General features: G+C 35.5%; 1 protein-coding gene across 2 annotated transcripts in view; it reads right to left on the bottom strand.

Moving 5' to 3' along the window:
* VPS35L (VPS35 endosomal protein sorting factor like) overlaps positions 1-22,602 on the bottom strand; it is a 112,180-nt gene that overhangs the window by 64,359 nt on the left and 25,219 nt on the right. For both annotated transcript variants that reach the window (XM_078152870.1, XM_020965262.2), the window contains exons 5-10: positions 18,808-18,924; positions 18,288-18,312; positions 16,846-16,922; positions 13,712-13,840; positions 9,037-9,121; positions 4,659-4,718 (exon numbers count right to left, since the gene is read on the bottom strand). In XM_078152870.1, the coding sequence (XP_078008996.1) occupies positions 4,659-4,718; positions 9,037-9,121; positions 13,712-13,840; positions 16,846-16,922; positions 18,288-18,312; positions 18,808-18,924 (493 nt within the window). The remainder of the gene's footprint in view (positions 1-4,658; positions 4,719-9,036; positions 9,122-13,711; positions 13,841-16,845; positions 16,923-18,287; positions 18,313-18,807; positions 18,925-22,602) is intronic.

Genomic DNA, 22,602 nt, shown 5'->3' with positions numbered 1-22,602 from the left:
GATCCTCACTCCAACCCTAAGAGATAAGTACTATTATTATTACCATTTTATAGATAAAGAAACTGAGTCTGAGAGATGTTAAGTGATTTGTTCAAAGCCACACAGCTAATCAGTGTCTGAGGGTAGTATTAGAATTTGGATCTTCCTGACCCCACCTCTAGCAATTTATCCACTATGCCAATAGCTGCCTATGTGTGATAATAAATTTCAAAAGAATACATGTCTAAATATAAAAAATCACTCCCTATAAAAATTACAGGAGAAAGCAAAGAGGGAATCCCACAACTAGAACTTGGAGAAGGGGGACTCTTAGCCAAACAAGAGTTAATCATAAAAAAGAAAGATAATTTCAACTGTGAAAAAATTTATAAGCTCTAGAATAAACAAAATTAATGTAGCTAGGATAAAGAGCAACTGCTAAAAAAAATTCTGCATAAAATATCATTAATAAGTCTAATATCCAAAATATAAAGGAAATTGACACAAATATAAGACCAGGATTTATTCCCCAATGTATAAGTTGTGAAAGATAGTAACAAACAATTTTCAAAGGAAGAAATGCAAAGTAGCAAACAAACATGAAAGATTAGTCTAATCACTAATAGGAGAAATTAAAATTAAAACACTAAGGTATTACTACTGCATACCCTTGAAAGTAGCAAATTGGTCCAACCACTTTGCACACAAATTTGGAGTTTTGTGGGAAGAATTATTCAACTACTCATATACGTTCTGACCAAGAAATTCCCCTTATTGATCACATACCTCAAGGAAGTCAGAAGAAGAAAGGAAAATCCTACATATGTATGCATGTATATGGATAAGGAGGTATGTAAGTATATAATGTGTATGTATGCATGTGTGTATATGATAGCAAAAAATGGGGACAAAGTAAGAATGCATGGATGGGGACATGGCTAAGCAAACCATAATATATGAATCTAATGGAATGATATTGTGCAATAACACTAACTGTTAGGAATTCTAGAAGCCACGGGAAAATCTGTACAAACTGTACAAAGTAAAGCAAGCAGAATAAGAAAAACAATATATCTGACTACAATAACGTAAATTAAAACAAAAACTAAAAGGAATCTGACAGTTAACTAAATATAGCAAGCAGTCTTGTTCAGGAAAACAGATCCTGAAACACAGCACCCTCTACAATAGGTGTTCTTGAGCATCATTTGTGTCACGAATACCCCCACCCAATCAGGTAAAGCCTATGGACCTTTATTCTCAGAATAATTTTCTTAAATACGTAAAATATATACATTACAAGGGAAATCAATTATAGTGACAGTTATCAAAATATTTTTTTTTAGGCAATCAGGGTTAAGTGACTTGCTGAGGGTCACACAGCTAGTAAGTGTCAAGCGTTTGGCCTGAGGCCGCATTTGAACTCAGGTCCTCCTGACTCCAGGGCTGGTGCTCTATCCACTTTGCCACCTAGCTGCCCCCAAAATATTTTTTTAAAGTTCATAAACTCCAGATCTCCTTCTCCTTCGCTGTTTTGCTTTATTGCTTCATTCTCATGGTTCCTCTTATTAGTTCTAACTGTTCTTTACATCATGACTAATGGGAAAATATGCTTAACATGAATGTATATGTAGAGCCTACATCAATTATATGCTGTCTCGGAGTGGAAGGGAAGAAATGCGAGGGGGAGAAAATTTAAAACTCAAACTCTTATGGAAATAAATGTTGAAAACTAAAAATAAATAAGTAAAATAGAAAAATAAATAAAATAAAAACCATGCTCTGCATAGTAGAAATACAGGTATTTGTAGGTATTGGAATGCAACATATATTGTCAGATGTGGTCACTGTGTTTTACTTAACTGCTTTTTGGGTTAAAAGGAAGAGTTCAATGGAATGAAGAGGGGAGTACTGGAAAATTTAAAAAACAATTAGATAACATATACGTATTCTTCTAGGAAAACACCAGAAAACTGAACTGAGCATGAAATAATCTAGTAGCCAAGAGGCTAAATGAACTATGAGAGCAAAAATGTCTTTAAATGCTATCAAAAAAGCTAGACATTACTTATTTCAGAGAGTTCTTTTCCCCACTGTACTCTGACAAACATTCTAATCTTGGAAATTAGATCTGAAAACTATCTGGTAAACACAATAATGCACAATCAGCAATCTGCAAAAACACAATTTAATATTCAGGATTGACAGGAATATGAAGCTAAAATGTGAAATGCATGTTACCAGCCTCACAGGGCCAGAAGTGACTGGGAAGGCATAAAATCATAAAATGTTGGAACCAAATACGTTCTTAATAAATGTCTGTGAAAGTGAGTTCAACTCTCTCAAATGACAAATGAAGAAACAGAATCCAAGAGACAAAATGACTTGTCTACAATTGCATCACCCAGGATTCTTGACTCCTCCAATGCTCTTTCACTAAAACATACTGCCTCAATCTTGGACTGGTAACACTTTCAAAGAAAGAGTACTAGGATTTGCAAATTAAGTGAAATCAAGAATAGCAAGAACAATGAATAAAAGGAAAAGGGCATTACTACCAGGTTGATTTATTTATAACTACAGAATCTCATCATCTCCCAATTCAGCCCTCTTTCAAGATGTAAAAATAAAGAAGAAGCACTGCTCCTACCTTTTATTTATTCATTCAGCAAAGATTTATTAAGCACCTATTAAGTGCCAGGTAGGCACTGTGATAAGATAGACAAAAAGACAATCTCTGACCTCAAGGAGCTTACAATCTAATGGAAGAGAAAACATGCAAACAGACAAATACAAAGCAAGCTATAGTATATACAATGTAAGTGGAAAATAACTACAAGAGGGGAAGCACTAAAATTAAGACGGATTGGGAAAGGCTTCCTGTAGAAGGTGGGATTTTAGTTGGAACTTAAAGAAAGTCAGGGAGGTCAGTAGTCAGAACAGGGGAGGCAGAGCATTTCAAGCACAGGGGACAGCCAGAGAAAATAAAACGCAAGGAGCTGAGAGATGAAATATCTCATTCATGGAATAGCAGAAAGCAAGTGTCACTGGATGGAAGAGCCATGTGCCAGAGAGTAAGAAGATGTAAGGAGACTGGAAAGGTAGGAGAGGGCTGCGTTATGAAAGGCTTTGAATACCATACAGAGCATTTTGTATTTCCTCTTGAAGGTGATAGGAAACCACTGGAGTTTACTGAATAGGGGGAGTAACGTGATCAGACCTGCGTTTTAGGAAAATGAATGGAGGATGAATTGAAGTAGGGAGAGAATTGAAGCAGGCAGACCAACAGCAATCTACTTTAATAATCAAGGTGTGAGGTAATGAGGACCTGTAAACTGTTTCAGAGGTGAAAAGGGGGCATATTTGGAAGATGCTGCAAGGGTGATACTGACAGGCCTTCACAGTAGCTTGGATCGGGTGGGGTGAGAAATAGTAGAGTCCTGGAAAACTCCTAGGTTATGAGCCTGAGAGACTGAGAGGACAGTGTTACCCTCTACAGGAATAGAGAAGATGCAGGTGGGAAGGGAGGGACGGTTTGGGGTAAAGATAATGAATTCTAGTTTAGACATGTTGAGTTTAAGTCTTTAAGATGTCTACTGGACATCTACTTTGAGACGTCTGAAAGGCAGCTCAAGATGCAAGATTGGAAGCCAGTGGAGAGATTGGGGCAGGATAGGTAGATTTGAAATCATCAATATACAGATGGTAATTAAATCCATGGCAACTGGTGAGATCAGCAAATGAAGCAGTATAGAGAGAGAAGAAAAGAGGGCCCAGGACATGACTCTACATAAGGATTTTATAAAATAGTAATATAGCGAGAAAAAGAGAAAAAAGGCAAAGTAAAAATGGAAGAAGTAACTTCTTAAATTCTATGCTATCAAATGCCTAATCATTATAATTAACTTACAACATTAAAGAAGATCATCAAAGAAACTGATGTTCAAAACAAAAAGAGCTAGTTAGGCAGTAATGACAATGGATAACAAGTAGACAACCAATGCACTTCACTGGTATCTTTGAAAATGTCAAGGAAAATTAAGGAACACACCCCCAGAAGAGAATATGGACAAGATAGGCAGACAGAGATGTATTGGGATCTTCCATCTGTATTGACGGAGGAAATATCCACTTCAATAAAATCACAGATTCATTTGAGTAAATAGGTAAGAATTGATAGGTTAGGGCTACCTGTTGAGACAGACTGATAGATCACTCTTCCTAAGAATTTAGGATATATAAATATACCTATTATCCACTATTATTAAACCTATTTGAATTATTATGTATTATATATATAAATATACGTCAAGCAAAAAAAAGTTCTTAAGAATCAGCAAGGATTTTAGAAATGTCAAGTGGAGACAAAAAAAATTGGCATAAAATAAAATCTAGTTTCATCTAATTCTCTTGTGTTCAAAAAACATGAAGCAAATTCAAATTACTTTCCCTATTAACCTGACCCATTTAAAAATCTCTAGGGTTCTTATAAGATAGAATCTATTCAGAAATCTGTTAATGAAGTGTTTTTCTGAACACATCAAAAAATGGATAGAAGTAGAACAGCTCAATATGTTTTACACATAAAACATATGTTCAAGAGACTAACTGTATACCCAAAATTAATGCAATAATGAAAGCCATAGAATTACAAGGTAGCAGGCCATCTTTGACATTACCTGATAAGACACTTCGGTTGTCCACACACATGGAAAAGATTCGTTCGTACACTAATTTTCCTGGGGAGGGTGGGGAGAGACAGTGGGAAGGGAGAAAATGACATGGCATTAAGACATTATACAACTGACAAAGAAATAATACATGTAAAGTTTCCTTTCATCATCATCTTCCTGAATGTTTTCTTGTTATATCATGCTGCCACCTAGTGAGCATAAAATTTAAAGTAAATCTTTGACTTTCCTGCAGACAATATGCAACAAATAAAATGGCACGCTGACTTTTCTATAGGACAGAGGTCAGAAAACATCAAGGCTGAAAGGAGCTTTGATACTCTTCATTTACTCGATGGATATTCTGTATTGCACCTGGAGATGACAACAGCAGGAAGATAAAAAAAAATATTAAAATTTGGGTTGTGATAAGGGAGAGAAAAACAGAAAAGCTAAGGAACCGTGTTACTGTATAGGAGTCATTCCTATAGAACCCAGCCAAAATACACACGTGAAGATCAGAAGCAAAGAAAAAAAAACTCACTACTTTAAAAACTGGTTTTTAATAGTCCCAGAAAGATAAGAATGCCAATGACTTACTATAATCAAATCAAGGCAATAAAGTATTTTCCATAACTTCTTAACTATTTTATAACAAATTACTATTTCATTTTAAAAGGATCTCATCTACACCAAATATTTTTAAGTAGCACTTTTTGTAGTACAAAGGAATAGGAAACAAAGTAGAAGGTCATCAACTGGGGAATAACAAATTGTGGGCCATGAATGTAATGGAATATGACTGTAAAAAATTATCAATATGAATATAGGACCATGGGAAGACCTATAAATTGATACACAGTACAGTAAGCACAACCAGAAAAACAATATTACACTACCACAGGAAAGAATATAAAATAATCAAAAATAAAAGTAGCACAAAGAACAAGCTTATAGTCACAGAGATATGAGAAGACAACTCCCACTTCTTTTCAGAGGTTGGAGGTCAATGAGTGTGGAGCACTGAATATGTTTTCAGAGTTTTTTTCAACGTATTCATTTGTTTCACTGATTTTTTTGTTATTTCTTATTTTTTCTTTAAATTTGTTGTTGTTCTTGTTACATGGGCAGGTTTCTCTGGGAGGGGGAAAGTTAAGGATATAGGGGAAATGTAGGCAACATAAAAAACAAAAAATAATGATAAAAATTCAGTTTAAAAAAATGTAAACACATTGGGAACAGGGAACATTTTGTTTATCTACATGTGTCTCCAGAACTTAGAACAGGCTTGGTACATAGTACACCCTAAATAAATGCTTTTATCATTCACTCAGTGATTCTAGTTGGTGTGGCAAAAATTAATTCCTTTCAACTCCTAGCAGCTATACCCCTAGGCAAACAAATTACCATAGATTCAGAGCAGGAAAAATCTTAGAAATCATCTTATCCAACCTGTTTTACAGGTGAGAAAGCTGAGGCCCAGAGAGGTTAAAGAAGTGGCCTAGATCAAAGAGGTAGTAATAAAACCCAAGAGTCAACCCTATGTTCTCAGACTCTAAGGCTAGTATCATTCTTTCTGGTGTACCATGTCAGTTCCTTATGGATTCCTGATGTGAGACCTTTATTATATTTACATTTCAGCAAATATTTTTTTCCTCAATCTTTTAATTTTATTTTTTAATTTAATTTAATTTTATTTTCAGTTCTGAATTCTCTCCCTTTCACCTCCTCTTCCCCATTCATTGAGAAATAAGAAAAAAAATTAGTTACAATTATGTACTGTCAAGCAAAACAAATTCCCAAATGAGCCATGTCAAAAAAAAAAAGAAAGAAAGAAAGAAAAGAAAAAGAAAATGCTTTGATCTGTACTCTGAGTCCATCAAGTCTCTACTTGAAAGTGGATAGCATGTCTTATCATGAATCCTTTGGAATTGTGGCTGATCTTTGTGTTGATTAGAGTTCCTGTCTTTCAAAGTTATTTATATTTGCAACATTGTTATTGTTGTTATTGTATAAATCTTCCTCCTAGGTCTGCTTCCTTCACTTTGCATCCATTCATAAACATCTTCCCAGGTTTTTCCAAAACCATCCCCTTGGGCATAATAGTATTCTATCACATTCATATACTATAACTTATTCAGCCATTCCCCAACTGATGAGCATCCCCTTAATATACAGATTAAAAATAAAAACAAAGTGGGGAAAAGAGTTTTGCAATTCATTTTTTGTACGTCTAAAAACCAAAATCCATAAGGATTTGACACAAATTTATAAGAAGAGCCAATCTCCAAAAAAAAAATCAATAAATATGAACAGGCAGTTTTCAAAAAAAGAAACACAAATTATTGACAACCACACAAAAAAGAATTCACATGCTCTAAAACTTACAGAAATGCACATTGAAACAACTAAGATAGCACCTTCCAGGCCTCAAAATGGAAAAGATGATAAAAGTCTATGCTAATATGGCTACAGAAAACCAGGCATGCTTGTCACTACTGATATAACTGTGAATTTGTTGGATTTTTTTGGGGGGGAAAGTAATGTGGAATGCTGAAATTTGGAACACAATAAGAGCTACCAAAATGTTCTTATTCATCAAAACCTAGAAATTCCTCTACATAGAGTATACTTTAGGAAAATTAATGACAGGGGAAAAACTATCCTAAAAGAAATATTCCTAGCAGTACTATTTATAATAACAAAAAATTCTAAATAAATCAGTGAAAAATAATGTAAATAAACTATGTGTCTAATAATTGGGATAGGGCCAAAGAAATTACTGAGATATATATGTGTATATATACACACACATGTTATCCAGGAAAAGATAAATATATTGATATATTACTCTATCATAGGAACTTATGTCTATAAAGAACACAAGGAAATATAGTAAGACTCTCATCATACAGTGAATAATAAAAAAAAATACATATTAAGATTATGAAAGGACAACAAAACTCCAACAAATCCATAGAAAGAAGTTCAAAGGAACCAGGGAAAGCACACAGAATGACTATTTCAAACCTGATGAATTTCATGTATAGATTTTAAAATAACCTGCAAATAACAATCATGTACACGTACAATAATTCACAATCACTTATTTAATTTTTTCTATTTTATTTTCTCTCATTCACATTTATGTATTTAAATGTGCTAAAGGAAAAGAAAATGTATCAATTAGGGGGAAAGAGGCTAATCTCTTGTTTCATCAGTACATTCATTACATCATGCTACTATGAATTACAAGTCATGAAACAGTTGTTCTAAAACATACTACTGGCAATCATTTTAACAGGTTTTTAAAACTAAACTTCAGAGATATTTAATTATTTTTTTCTATCTCTATAGAATAATCCTATCGTAAGATACTGAGTAACAATAATAATGATAAAAATAATAACAACAATAATAATAGCATCTATATATTGCTTTAAGGTTTGCAAAGTGTTTGACAAACATCATCTCATGTTAGCTTTACAACAATCCTGAGAAGTAGATGCTATTATGATCCTCATTTCCCAGTGGATAAGAAAACAGAAGCAGACAGAGTTTAAGTGACTTGCCCAGGGTCACAGGGCTAGTAAGTGTCTGAGGTAAAATTTGAATTCCAGTTTTCTTGACTCCAAGTCTTGTGCTCTATCTGCTGTGCCACCTAGCTGCCTATTAAATAGCAGGTATTGGATTGAATAAGGAGGTAATACTGTCATTTGTGCTATATTCATCTACCCATTAGCAATTAATGTTTCTCTAATTATTAAGGCTAGTTTTATTACTAAGAGTAATTGTTAAGAGTGTTTTGTAGTTGTAGTCATATAATTCCTGTGTAATCTATGGATAAGGTAAAAGTTCATGACCAAACAAGGAACAAAGAGGATCACTAAGATAAAACAGACAATTTTGATTACATAAAATTTTAAATTTTACACAAATAAAATCAAAGTAGCTAGGATAAGAAAGGAAACAGATAACCAGGAAAAAGTCATTGGCCTGGCATGGTGGTACATGCTGGTAATCCCAAGTATTGATGAAGCTGAGATTAGCAGATCCAACATTCTGAGTTGCAATTTCTACATCACATTCCATCCTTCATTTTTCTTTTCTTCATGTTTATATACACAATTAATCAAGTAGCACTTATGAAATATAAAATGTCTGTTATGTGCCAGGCACCAAATCAAGCTCTCTACTCTCTAAAAATTAAGTTTCCAGAAGGCAAAGTTAAAGGATGGGGACTAGAGAGAATAATCTGGGAAAAGAGGACTCTAAATGAAATGCAAAAAGGAACAGGCAATAAGAATGAGTTCTTTTTGAGCAAATCCACTTAACCTACAATATGATTTTAAATAAGAACCATTTCCTAGATCTTTCCAGCACTTACCAAATGTATCAAGTATATCAGTGATGAGGACAAATTTGCTTGGGTAGAACTGGATTACTGATGTGTCAGAAAGAAGTTTAGAACACTAGGAAAGCAAAAAGAATAACATACTCATTATAAAGTATCTGGGTTGGAATTCTTCAGTATTGGAAAACATCACAACTACTTAGGCAAGGGACGTCAACACTGTACAATGTATACTTCAAAATGAATGAATGAAAAAACATTACATATATATCATGAGCTAAGCACTTTGCTGAGTGATAAGGATGCAAATAGAAAAACCAGGCAGTCCCTACTCTCAAGGAGCTCATACACTTAATTGGAGGAGACAACATACATAGGATAGGATGATTCATCTACAGGAAAAATGTAAAGTCCCAGAGAGTTGCAGTTAAGATGGCAAGGCCCAGGAATCTTCAGGGCTGTTTCATGACTTTTAATTCAAAGCATCAGCTCCACAGAACAAGGAACTTGGAGAGGGGGCCGACCATCATGGGAAAGGAAGGAGTAGGCCTAAGGGTTGGAGTGGAATGAGGGCTCCAAGTTGCCCCCAGAAGGAGTGGGGATGGAGTGGAGAAAGTCAATGTCTTGCCAGAAAGGGAAAAGTTTAAAAAAAATTGCAGGGAGATTAAGGAGGAGGCCTACAAGCCCTAGAGTGATAAAAAGTCACTCCACCTGGAAACAGCTCCAGCTGGGCCCTTCCAAGCACTGCTCAAAGATCTGGGGCAATTAGGGGAAAGGCAGACCCACTCGGTGCCAGCTCCAGATGAAGCCCTAAAAGCTGCCCCGGATGGGCTCTGGGGCAATAGAGGAGGGCACAAGCAATGTGATGAATTATAAAGAAAACTAAATTGAGAGTCAAGAGACCTGAGTTCTACCACTAACTCCAGCATGTCCTTAGGCACACTTAGCTTTTATAAGTCTTAATTTCCTCATCAATAAAATGAGGATGTTGGATTAGATAACTTCTAAGTCTTTTCTAAAAACATATGAATTCTCTAAATCCAATGTCTAAGACATTTATTCTAACAAAGGATAAACAATACAGAATAAAGGATAAACATAACACAGAATAATATAACTAAAGCACATCAACAAAACTGACTAGAAGGATTCTGCTACTATCCCTTCAGGTCTATTGGGTACATGTTAACTCCTTTTTACAAGAGAATTACTGTGACACCCTAGAGCAGTGGTGTCAAACTCCAACTGATACAGATCTCTGTAGGCGACGTATCGACTGAGAAAAACACAAATTAACATTAGCTATGTTTTACTGTATTTTTATTTATTTTTGTGATACATTTCCAAATGACATTTTAATCTGGCTTGGACTGAATTCAAGAGTTTTGCTGGACATGAGTTTGACATCTCTGCCCCAGAGAAATATTTTCCAAGTCAGGGACAGGAGATCCAAAAGCATGTAGAGAAACTAAGGGGAAGAGGGCCTCAAAAAGATAAATTTCACATTTCCAAGATTCTGTTTGGTGACAGTAGTATCTGAAGGATAAAGTGAATTAGGCTTTTCGGGGTGTTTTTATGAATGCCTCATGAATAGTAAAGTTAAATGATGAGAGTCCTACCCTTTGATAAAAGTTTAAAGGAAACTGTATTTGGCTTTAGGGGGAAAAAATAGATCTTAGAACAATGACAAAAATACTTTCCCTTCTCACCTTAGCTAGCGTCTTAGATTCCCCAGCTTCCATCAAGGCTTAGTTCCAATCCTAGCTTGTGTAGGAAACCTTTCCCAGTCAGCCCCTCAATAGCATACTCCCTTCTCAGATTACTCTATATAGACCTCTCTATGTGCTTAGTTATTTACATGCTTTCTCACTCATTAGAATGCAAACTCTTTGAGGACAGGGAATGTTTTTGTCTTTATATCCCCACTGCTTAGCACAGTGCCTGACATTTAGTAAGTGCTTAAAAATGCTTACCCACTTGCTGAAAAATGGTCCAAAGGTGGGACTGGTAAAAATGAATGACCGTTGATGATTTTCTTGACCTGATCTATTTTAAGTTTACCTATAAAGAACCTTCAGATCTACTGTGTACATGTTAACTAAAAAAATCAAACCTGTAAAAAGAGTACTAAAGTCTAAGAGAACATACCAAGTAAGCATTCTGCCTTGACTATATCTTTAGCTAAAGAAGGAAACACTTAAAAAGAAGAGTGAATGAAGTTTATACTCATGTTGACCAGGTGTTTAGCTAATAGAAGCTTCCATTTTGTTCTTTTATTGGGGGAAAAAAAAGAGATGAAATAAAATCTCCCTGAAATAAAGCTTAAGAAGTCACAGTTTAAAAAAGGGGCAGAACTTAAATCTATGGGGAGTTCTTGCCAATAAAAATATTTTGGAGAAACACTTACTGATTCAGATATTTCTTCACTTAAACTACACAGCAAGCAATTCACATCACATGTCTTTGGAATGAGATGATCTTCCTTCAATAATATTTACTTTGTAAAATAATAACAGCCTTTGAATATAAGCTATAGTTTGCCACATGTCCTGGAAACCCCCCAAAATATACAGTGGGATCCAAAGATTCATCTTAATGAGATTTCAAATATCTAAACCAAAGAATCTCAGACTCTATTAAATCTCTCAAAAAAAACAGGTGAGAAAAAAAGTCACCATTACTGTAGTACTGAACAATGGTAAAAGTTGACATATAAAATAAAAATAATAGCAACCTGGACATCTTTTTTTTAACATATCTACAAAAATAACATTACTTAAATTACTCATACTAGTGTAAATCACAAAGATTGTTTTGACAAGATACCATCATTCCTAGGTCCATTCGTGCCTATGAATCAATCAGTCTGTTTTTCTTTTTAAAGGACTGCATGTTGTTATTCAAAGACTTCTTTCAATTCAAATCAAAATGTATCTCTCAAATCTTGAAACAAAATTCCAATAACATTAAAAAATGTAGAACAGGTGCAGTGGATAGAGCACTGGCCCTGAAGTCACGAGGACCTGAGTTCAAAGCTGAACTCAGACCAAACACTTGACACTTACAAGCTGTGTGACTCTGGGCAAGTCACTTAACCCCAATTGCCTAAAAAAATAAAAGTACAATGTACCACAAAATTACATTCAGCCACCAAAGTGACTTTTCTAAAGCATGTCACACCCCCTTCCCCGAACTCTAATAAACTCAAGGCTCCCTACTGCCTCTAGGAGCAAATACAAAATCCTCTGTTTGGCATTCAAAGCCCTTCATAACTTAGCCCCCTCCCACCTTTCAAGTCCTCTTATACCTTACTCCCCGACATGTACTCTTTGATCCAATGAGAGTGGCCTGGCTGTTTCACAAACAAGACACTCCATTTCTCTGCTCCAAGCATTCTCTCTGGCTGTTGCCCATGCCTGGAACAATTTCCCTCCTTTGCTCCAACTACTGACCTCCCTGGCTTCCTTTCAGGCCCAAATAAAATCCCGTCTTCCCCAACACCTTTTAATTAAGTGCCTTCCTTCTGTTAACTACTTCCTATTTTTTCTGTACACAGATTACTCTCACTCTCTCTCTTATATATATATAGATTTATATATATTTTTATATATTTGTTTGTTGTCTCCCCCGTTAGATTGTAAGCTCTTTGATGGCAGGGACTCTCTTTTGCCTCTTTTTACATCCCTAGTGCTTAGCATAGTACTTAGCACATAATAAGTGTTTAATAAATGTTTACTGCTTGATATTGCCTGAGATATACACCTTTTGGCTACAAATATCCAACAAAAGCCAATGTGGCTTCACAAAAAAAAAAAGCTGGATAGGAAATCAAACCTATTAAATACTGAACTCAGACTTATCATATAAATGTGAAGTTTTGGGGGGAAATGCAATGTTTTATGACAGTCAATACCTGTCTTATATAACTAATATTTTTAAATGACAACTGAGGAAATACCCCTTATGGAAAAACTATACATTGAAAGGCCTCCTATCCAGAGAGGGTTTACTATGCATTCTTTGTGTTTATTAGTATAACTTACACAGTATTTTGAAAGGAGCAATTTAAATTCTTGGAAAAATGAAAGAGAGGTGGTAAAAGAATGAACTTACCTACAGAGATTAGGAAATGCCTCAGTGATTTACTCCTTTCTACATATAATTTCATTCTAACTTTGAATTTATTAATTCCATGATGGAAGATGAATTGATCAGCTAATGATGTGAGCATTACTTTGTTGAAAGAAAGAAAAAAAGGGGGGGAATGATGCCAGAAGCTCTGGTATTTTCTTGCTGCTACAAGCTACCATCTATCTCCTCACAAGCCATTTATTTTCATCCCAAGACTCTACTTACATACTCCTTTTTCTCCTCAACCACCTTGCAATGGATAAGTAAGAGTCTCTTTAAATATTGTAGAAGCATTAACTTGTAGAAACAGAAGTTTTGTTATATGGTATCTTGGTGGTTTTAATGAGTTTATGTCCCCAGAGTGTCCAATTATACCCTAGGAGTAGTTTATTCACTATCTGTCTTGTCTCTTTTTAAAGGGAAAAGAAGCCATTGTAATAAGAAGATAAACATATGGGAGCAAGTTTTCTTACTAACAATGGACATGTTTTAAAAGTCTCCTTTAGTCCTATTATTCACTTCAGCAATTTTTAATTTTTGTCATTTTACACAAGACTTTAAGAATCACAGTCCTGACCTGGATAACAATTTTTAGTGCTTTCACTTTCTGGTCCGAGGCCCAGGCATCCTTTAGTGACTGATTAAGCTCTTCAATTCTGTTCATGTAATCCTGTTGAGTCAAATTCAGTAGCTCTCTTTGGGATCCCTGTAAATAAATCATAGGGGAAATGTAACCAAGAAAGGCAAAATCACATCTAACAATCATCCAAGAGAAAGAATGTCAGTTAGCTAAGCTTTGGTCTCTGAAGTTCTCTCCTCCTTTCTGTCCCTATGTTCCCTCCCCATTAAACAGCATTTATTCTTCACCAACATGGTTTCTTTCCATTTTCTTCAAAGAGCACACTGAACTACACTGGTAATGTGAGTGAAACATGTACTTAAAGTGATATCACCAGAAGGCAAACCTTCTGATAGAAAGTTTCTGAAATTAAAAAGGATGTTGATATTCCTAAGTGATGGGGATAGGATAAGAAAAAAATTCAAAATTCTTCACTAGCCACTCAGGTTCTATTAAATAGGGAGAATGCACAGTTACTATTTACCATTTTGTATTAGTTTTATTTTGGTGCTTCATAGTACAGAAAGGTTGTTGAGTAAGCAATGGAAAGTAGCGGATTCATCTAATAACACGTAATCTGGAGGCTTTCTACAAGAATCTAATAAATGACAATACCTCTTGCCTTCTGGATCTCAACTTTAGCAATGCAAGAGACACTTGAGACTACTTGGTCTAACCCAAGGGTAGGGAACCTGCAGCCTTAAGGGCACATGTGTTCCTCTAAGTCCTCATGAGCAGCCCTTTGACTGAATCCAAACCTCACAGAACAAATACCCTTAATAAAAGGATTTGTTCTGTAAAACTTGGACTCAGTCAAAAGGCCACACCCAAGGACCTAGAAGACCACATGTGGCCTTGAGGCCTCAGGTTCCCCACTCCTGGTCTAACCCCTTCACTGTACTGAAGAGGATATTGAAGTCCACAGAGGCAAACTGACTTGCTTAAGGCCATTCCACATACTACCTGGGGGGAGGGGAGGGAGGGGAGAGAGAATGTAGTGGGCACCAGGATTCAAATGAGGTACTCAAATACAAATACAGAGCTCTTTCCACTACACCATGCTGCCCATATGTTGACAGGAGTCATCAGACACAGCGATTCCATGCTAGAAATCCCTAATATATTGCCCTACAAAGAAATTTCTTCTTCCATGTGTTGCTGTGTCAGACTGTAAAAAATGACAAAGATGTTGCACATACAATTTTACAGCCAAGTAAAGAGATTATTGACAAAGGAAAACAAAACATAATGAAAAAAAATTAATCCAGTGAGAGAAAAATTAATTTAGAATGTTTCATTCCATGAAAAAGGTAAGATTATTAGGCACTGTACAAAATTCTGTGATAGAACTTAGATACAAAAGTTACCAAAATATTTTTGCAGACCGTATTGCCATTTAATGAATTGTGAACATTAAACTAAATTAAAATTAACAAGAACAAATAAACTTCACTTGATAACAGGCCAGAACCTACGCATTCTTAAAAATAATTAATAGTTGATATTTATATAAATACTGTTGACAAAACACGTCCTATATTTATATGATCTCATTTGATCCTCATAACCGTGTGAGCTAGGCTCTACAAAAAAAGTAAGAGGCTTGCTAAAGTTCCCACTGTAAATCTCCAACTAAGTTAAAGCCAGCTGATTGAGACAAATGACATGAAGATTCTCTTAAATGTACTCTTCTAGACTTCTAATTTCTACATTAGAATACTGCATTATACTCTATTCCAAAGGCCATATGGTAGCCATCTCTTAGTTAATGGTAACTATAAATGTGCCACATAAATGTATATGTGAGTGGCGCAGTGGATAGAGCACCAGCTCTGAAGTCAGGAGGACCTGAGTTCAGATCTGGACTCAGACCAAACACTTGACACTTACTAACTGTGTGACCCTGGGCAAGTCACTTAACCCCAATTGCCTGGAAAAAAAAAGGGGGAAAGAAAATAAATGTGTATGTGACTTCCACATAAAATGCAGGGGGCATTATCAACCACAGTAACTTCCTCCTAACTGCCAGATTATATCACAGATTATATTATAATGAGGATAGAACACTACCCTTAAAACCAACTTAAGCTAGAGGTCTCAGGAGCTTCTCAATGCAGCTCTGGCATCTCTTTTACTGGTCAGTATCACTGCTAGAGAAGAGCCTGCACACCTTACACAGAGCTCCTTAGGTTAGAGATCAGGAAGAAAGCAAAAGATGAAAAATGAAACTGTTCCACTAATACATTGTTGGTGGAGTTGTGAACTGATCTAACCATTTTGGAGAACAATTTGGCACTATGCCCAAAGGGCTACAAAAATGTGCATACCCTTTGATCCAGCAATAGCACTTCTAGGGCTATATCCCAAAGAGATCAAACAAATGGGAAAAGGACCCACATGTACAAAAATTTTCATAGCAGCTCTTTTTGTGGTGGCAAAGAATTGGAAATTGAGAGGATGTCCATCAATTGGGGAATGGCTGAGCAACTTGTGGTATATGAATGTAATGGAATACTATCATGCTATAAGAAATGATGAACAGGCTAACCTCAGAAAAACCTGGAAAGACTTGTATGGAGTGATGCTGAGTAAAGTGAGCAGAACCAAGGGGACTTTGTACACAATAACAGCCACGTTATACAATGACTAAGATTGTTAAACTAAACCCTTCTCAGCATTACAAGGATCTAAGACATCTCCAGAGGCCTCGGGATGGAACATGCTGTCCACATCCAAAGAAAGAACTATGGAAGTCGAATCGCTATCACTTATTTTTACCTTCTGTTGAGTTTTGTTTCATCTTTCTGATGGTTCCTCCTATTGGTTTCAATTTTCACTTACAACTTCACTAATGTGAAAATATGTTTAATGGGTATGTAAATGTAAAGCCTATATCAGATGGTGCACAGTCTTGGGGAGGGTGGGGGGGAGGAAGGGGGAGAAAAATTTTCAACTCAAAAGCATATGGAAGTGATTGTTGATGAAATAAATGAATAAAATTTTTTTAAAAAATGAAACTGTTACTAAACGGAGAGAATAGAGAATCAACAAAAATGTCTTCTCCTCACTGCTAGCCCTTCAAACCAGCTCACCTCCTCCAAATCATCGAGTTCCTCCAGCCTTGTCCTGACTTTCTCGGACATTGCAGATGTGGAGGCAGCAGCCTTGCCTAAACATAGAGAATTCAATGTTTTAGGATCTCAAGATTTTCATAAATTTATATTTTTAGGATTCTTTCCTACCAGGATCACATCTATAATAGAAGAATTTCTGCTGCATTTTGATTAAACATAATAGAATTTCTGAATGTTTACAAAAAAACAAAACAAAACAAATCAATACTCTAGGGGCAAGTTACCTAAGTAATCAATATTTCACAGAGAAAAACAGAATTTACTACTTACCTGATTTCATTCCATTCAAACACTTCCACTGAATTTTATATTGATAAAACTTTGCACTCCATCATTTGCTCACCCACCATATAAAAAAACCAAACTAAACAATTACACAAATTACACCTTGGGTTACTTCCAGGAATCAAAGTGAAGTGAAATGTCCCCTATGGAGCACACACAAAATTGATACCCTAGTGAAACTACCACTTCATTGACTGATTTAGTCATTCAACAAGAATTTATTAAGCTCCTTCTACACTTAGGGCATTGGGTATTTCCTGCACAAGGCACTAAGCCTGTTTAATTACATTACTTGAAAATAGGGAGTAGGCTTTCAAACACTTTCAGCCCAACAATACTAGATCTAGCGGCTTTCAGTCTCCCTAAATGGTGAAAAGTGATTGTAGCTGCAGGCTCAGCCCAAGCCAGACCTCCTCTTCAATGCCCAATCCCCCCTTTTTATGCTTTGCCAGGACCCCCAACCTCTCCCTCAACTCAGGAATCCAATGGTCTCATCAAAACTGCCTTAACGAGTTTACCAGATTCTAAGAGGCAAATGATAAGTAAGACCAATCAGAATAGTTATCACTCACATGGTTACTGGAATTTTCCAAAAAGAAAAAATTCTTAAACCAAAAAGAACTCCCCGCCTCTCCCCTTGAGGTTGGTGGCTATGTTTATAAATCCCCAGGGCCAAGCAATGGGTCAGTCATCTAGTAGGTGCCTAATGAATGCTTGTAGAATTGAATTAAATGTTAGAATTTCACGATTAAATAAATAAACTGGGGAGCTGTTCCTTCACGCATGGTCTATGAAATAATTTAGAATTCAAATAGCATCTTATATTTTCTTTATTTTTTTCCCAGGGGCAAGGGTCAAGAAAGAGTGAAAAGAAATGCTTGTCTATTTTTTTAAAACAAAATTTTATTTAAAATATTTGATAAGTCAACAACAAGCATTTATTAACTACCTAACTATTCATTCAATCAATAATTACTGTACAAATGTCTATTATGAGTGATCTAACAAATCAAGAGAGCACACAAGTTAAAGGATAAAATTTGTTTCTTTTGTAATACTGTCCTCAATCCAACATAATAACAGTTCACCAATCAAGAAATTTGTAACTAACTTACCTTTCTCAGATCCCATAAACAGATTCTGTAGAGAAATAACATCAGTTGTTACAATGAAGATCAGACGTTTATGGAACCATAGAATCTGAGTCAAAAGGGATGTCTAAAGCCACGTAGTTAAGTATCTGACGAAGCAGTCCCTTTACAACATCCTCAAGCAGAAATCACAAAAGACTGAAAAGTATTAGCAAGCTAGTTCTAAGAAGCAATATCATGCATCTAAATAAAATATCATGAACATTTATTCAAAGGTGAAAAAAAAATTAACTGCCAAAAGAGCAAATTTCAAGGCAACTCAGGAGTCAAAGTAAGTCAATAAATGGAAAAATTCTACATTACAACTGTTTTCTATACTCTGCCACTGCTTTGTGATAATGAGGTTCTAGAAGACCTGATCTCTACCTTTTCGCCAAAATTCTAACACTAATGACATAACAAACTTAGAAGAGCCCAAACAATAAGGAGAAAGAAGCCTAAAATCCTGAGACTACATTGAGACAAAAAGAATCAGGCAACTTACAATAGAAAGTTTTTCTGTTGTTGTGTATCTGGCAAGGATATCACCACGTTTGCTTGACCAAGGTTCAAAATCAGTTCCTACGGTGGAAATGTCATCTCGTTTCTTTCTTGAGCTATCCTATGGATAAGAAAGGCACAAAGGACTCAATAGTAACAGACAAAACTCTAAAGCAAACAAAAAACAACCCCACAACGTTCCAAGAGTCCTACCAAGTAGGCAGTTCATGCTTTGTTCTGCAAAAGAATACTCCTACGCTTACATGAACTGATGCAGAGAGAAATGAGCAGAACCAGAACATTGTACATAGTAACAGCAATACTGGAACAATAATCAACTGTGAAAAACTTAGCTACTCTGATCCATGATAATTCCAAAGGACTCATGATGAAAAATACTATCCACCTCCAGAGAAAGAACGGATGAATTCTGAATACAGACTGAAGCATATTTTTTCAACCTTATTTTTCTTGCCTTTTTTTTTTGGGTATTTGCAACACGGCTAATCTGAAAATATGTCCTGTATGACTTCATACGTATAATGGGTATTGTATTTCTTGCCTTCTTGAAGGATAAGGAAAGGAGGGAGGGAAAGAATTTGAAACTGTAAATATTTTTTTAAAAGTGATTACTCTGAATAATATAAAAATGTTAATTGTTTTATAACCTATTTTTGATTGTTGTCTTGTTTATCTTTCAATAAATTAGCTTTTTTAAAAATCAATTTATTTTGATTTATCAACAATCACTTCCATAAGCTTTTGAGTTTTAAATTTTTATCCCCTTCCCTCCCCACCACCTTCCCCAATCTGATATAGGCTATACATATACATTCCTATTAAACATATTTTCACATTAGTGATGCTGTAAGGAAGAATTAGAACCAATAGGAGGAACCACCAGAAAGAGGAAACAAAACTCAACAGAAGAAAAAAAATAGCTAATAGTATGCTTCGATCTGCATTCAAACTCCACAGTTCTTTCTTTGGATGTGGATAGCATTTTCCATCATGAGGTCTTTGGAAATGTCTTAGATCTTCACATTGCTAAGAAGGGCTTAGTCTATTAATGTTAGTCATCACACAGCATGGCTGCCACTGTGTTCAACCTTCTCCTGGTTCTGCTCACTTCACTCAGCATCACTCCATTCAAGTCTTTCCAGGTTTTTCTGAAGTCTACCTGCTCATTATTTCTAGCACAATAGTATTCCATTACATTCATATACCACAAGTTGCTCAGCCATTCCCCAATTGATGGGTATCCTCTCAATTTCTAATTCTTTGCCACCAGAAAAAGAGCTGCTATAAATATTTTTGTACATATGGGTCTTTTTCCCATTTGTATGATCTTTTTGGGATATAGTCCTAGAAATGCTATTGCTGAGTCAAAGGATATGCACATTTTTATAGCCCTTTGGGCATAGTTTCAAATTGCTCTCCAAAATCATTTCACAACTCCACCAACAATGCATTAGTGTTCTAATTTTCCCACATCTTCTCCAATTTTATCATTGTTTTTGTTTTGTCATGTTGGCCAATCTGATAGGTGTGATGTGGTACCTCACAGTTGTTTTGATTTGCATTTCTCTAATCAATAGTGATTTAGAGCATTTTTGCATATTAATACAAATGGCTTTAATTTCTTCATCTGAAAACTGCCTGTTCATATCCTTTGATCATTTATCAATTGGGGAATGACTTGTATTCTTATAAATCTGACTTAATTCTCTATATATTTTAGAAATGAGGCCCTTATCAGAGAGACTGGTTATAAAAATTCTTTCTCAATTTTCTACTTTCCTTCTAATCTTGGTTGCATTGGCTTTGTTTGTGCAAAACCTTTTCAACTTAATGGAATCAAAGTTATCCATTTTGCCTTTCTTAATGTCCTCTATCTCCTCTTTGCTCATGAATTCTTCTGTTCTCCATAAATCTAATGGGTAGATTATCCCTTGCTCTCCCAGTTTGCTTACAGTATCAGCCTTTATATCTAAATCATGAACCCATTTTGACTTTATTTTGGTATATGGTGTGAGATTTTGATTTATGCCTAGTTTCTGCCATACTCTTTTCCAGTTTTCCCAGCAGTTTTTTTCTTTTTTCTTTTTTTTAGGCAATTGGGGTTAAGTGACTTGCCCAGGGTCACACAGCTAGTGAGTGTCAAGTGTTTGGTCTGAGGCCAGATTTGAACTCAGGTCCTACAGACTTCAGGGCTGATGCTCTATCCATTGTGCCACCTAGCTGCACCCCCAGCAGTTTTTTTCAAAGAGTAGGTTCCTTATCCCAGAAGCTGGGGTCTTTGGGTTTATCAAATAATAGATTACTATAGTCACTGACTACTGTGTCTTGCATACTTAACTCTATTTCTTAGCCAGTACCAAGCAGTTTTGATGATTGCTGCTTTATAATACAATTTAAGATCTGGAATGGCTAGGCCACTTTCCCCTGCATTTCTTTTCATTAGTTCCCTTGATATTCTGGATCTTTTGTTCCTCCAAATGAATCTTGTTATTATTTTTTCTAATTCTGTAAAATAATTTTTGGTAATTTGATTGGTATGGCACTGAATAAGTAAATTAGCTTAGGTAGAATTGTCATTTTTATTACATTAGCTCAGCCTACCCACGAGCAATTGATGTTTTTCCAATTATTTAGATTTGACTTTATTTGTGTGAAAAGTGTTTTGTAATTGTGTTCATAGAGTTCCTGGGTTTGTTTCAGGAGGTAGACCCCTAAATATTTTATAATGTCTACAGTAAGTTTAAATGGGATTTCTCTTTCTATCTCTTGCTGTTGGGCTTTGTTGGTAATACACAGAAATGCTGATGATTTATGTGGGTTTATTTTATAGCCTGCAACTCTGCTAAAGTTGTTTATTATTTCAAGTAGTTTTTTACTTGATTCTCTAGGATTCTCTAAGTATATCATCATCTGCAAAGAGTGATAGCTTTGTTTCTTCTTTGCCTGTTCTAATACCTTCAATTTCTTTTTCTCCTCTTATTGCTAACATTTCTAGTACAATATTGAATAACAGTGGTGATAATGGACATCCTTGTTTCATCTTCAATCTTACTGGAAATGCTTCCAACTTGTCCCCGTTACACATGATGCTTGCTAAAAGTTTTAGGTAGATGCTATTTATTATTTTAAGGAAGACACCATTTATTCCTATGCTTTCTAGTGTTTTTAATAGGAATGAATGTTGTATTTCGTCAAAAGCTTTTTCTGCATCTATTGAGATGCTCATGTGGTTTCTGTTAGTTTTGGTGTTGATATGATCAATTATGCTGATAGTTTTCCTAATATTGAACCAGCCCTGTATTCCTGGTATAAATCCTACCTGGTCATATTGTATTATTCTTGTGATAAGTTGCTACAATCTTCAATAAATTAGCTTTAAAAAAAAAAGACTATTCCTATTCACCTGCTATTGAACAGAGCTGGAGAAAAATCTTATGAAACCACCTTGATTGGGTACACTACAAATTTATATAACACAACCTCAACTAAGCCCCTACTGCAGCAATCTTTTTAAACCACCCTAACTGATTCACTATCCTACTCACCAAAGTAACTATTCCAAACCTTTCCATCTTTTCTCAAACCTCCTATAATAATCCCTTCCTCATACCATTAGCTTAGAACTTTCACTCATACTTAACTGAAAAATTAAGGCCATTGAGAACTCCCTCATTTCCTGTTCTCATCTCACATCTCTCCTCCACCTGCCTCAAATGAAGATGTTACCCTTCTCGCCAAAGCTAACCTACTTCTACATGCCCAAATAACCCATTCCATC

This window comes from Phascolarctos cinereus, unplaced genomic scaffold (assembly GCF_003287225.1).
Source record: "Phascolarctos cinereus isolate Bilbo 61053 unplaced genomic scaffold, phaCin_HiC Scaffold_4;HRSCAF=312, whole genome shotgun sequence".
In the NCBI taxonomy this organism is placed as follows: domain Eukaryota; kingdom Metazoa; phylum Chordata; class Mammalia; order Diprotodontia; family Phascolarctidae; genus Phascolarctos; species Phascolarctos cinereus.
Note: the sequence above shows the minus strand (reverse complement) of the source record. Positions and strands in the feature narration are given on the sequence as shown.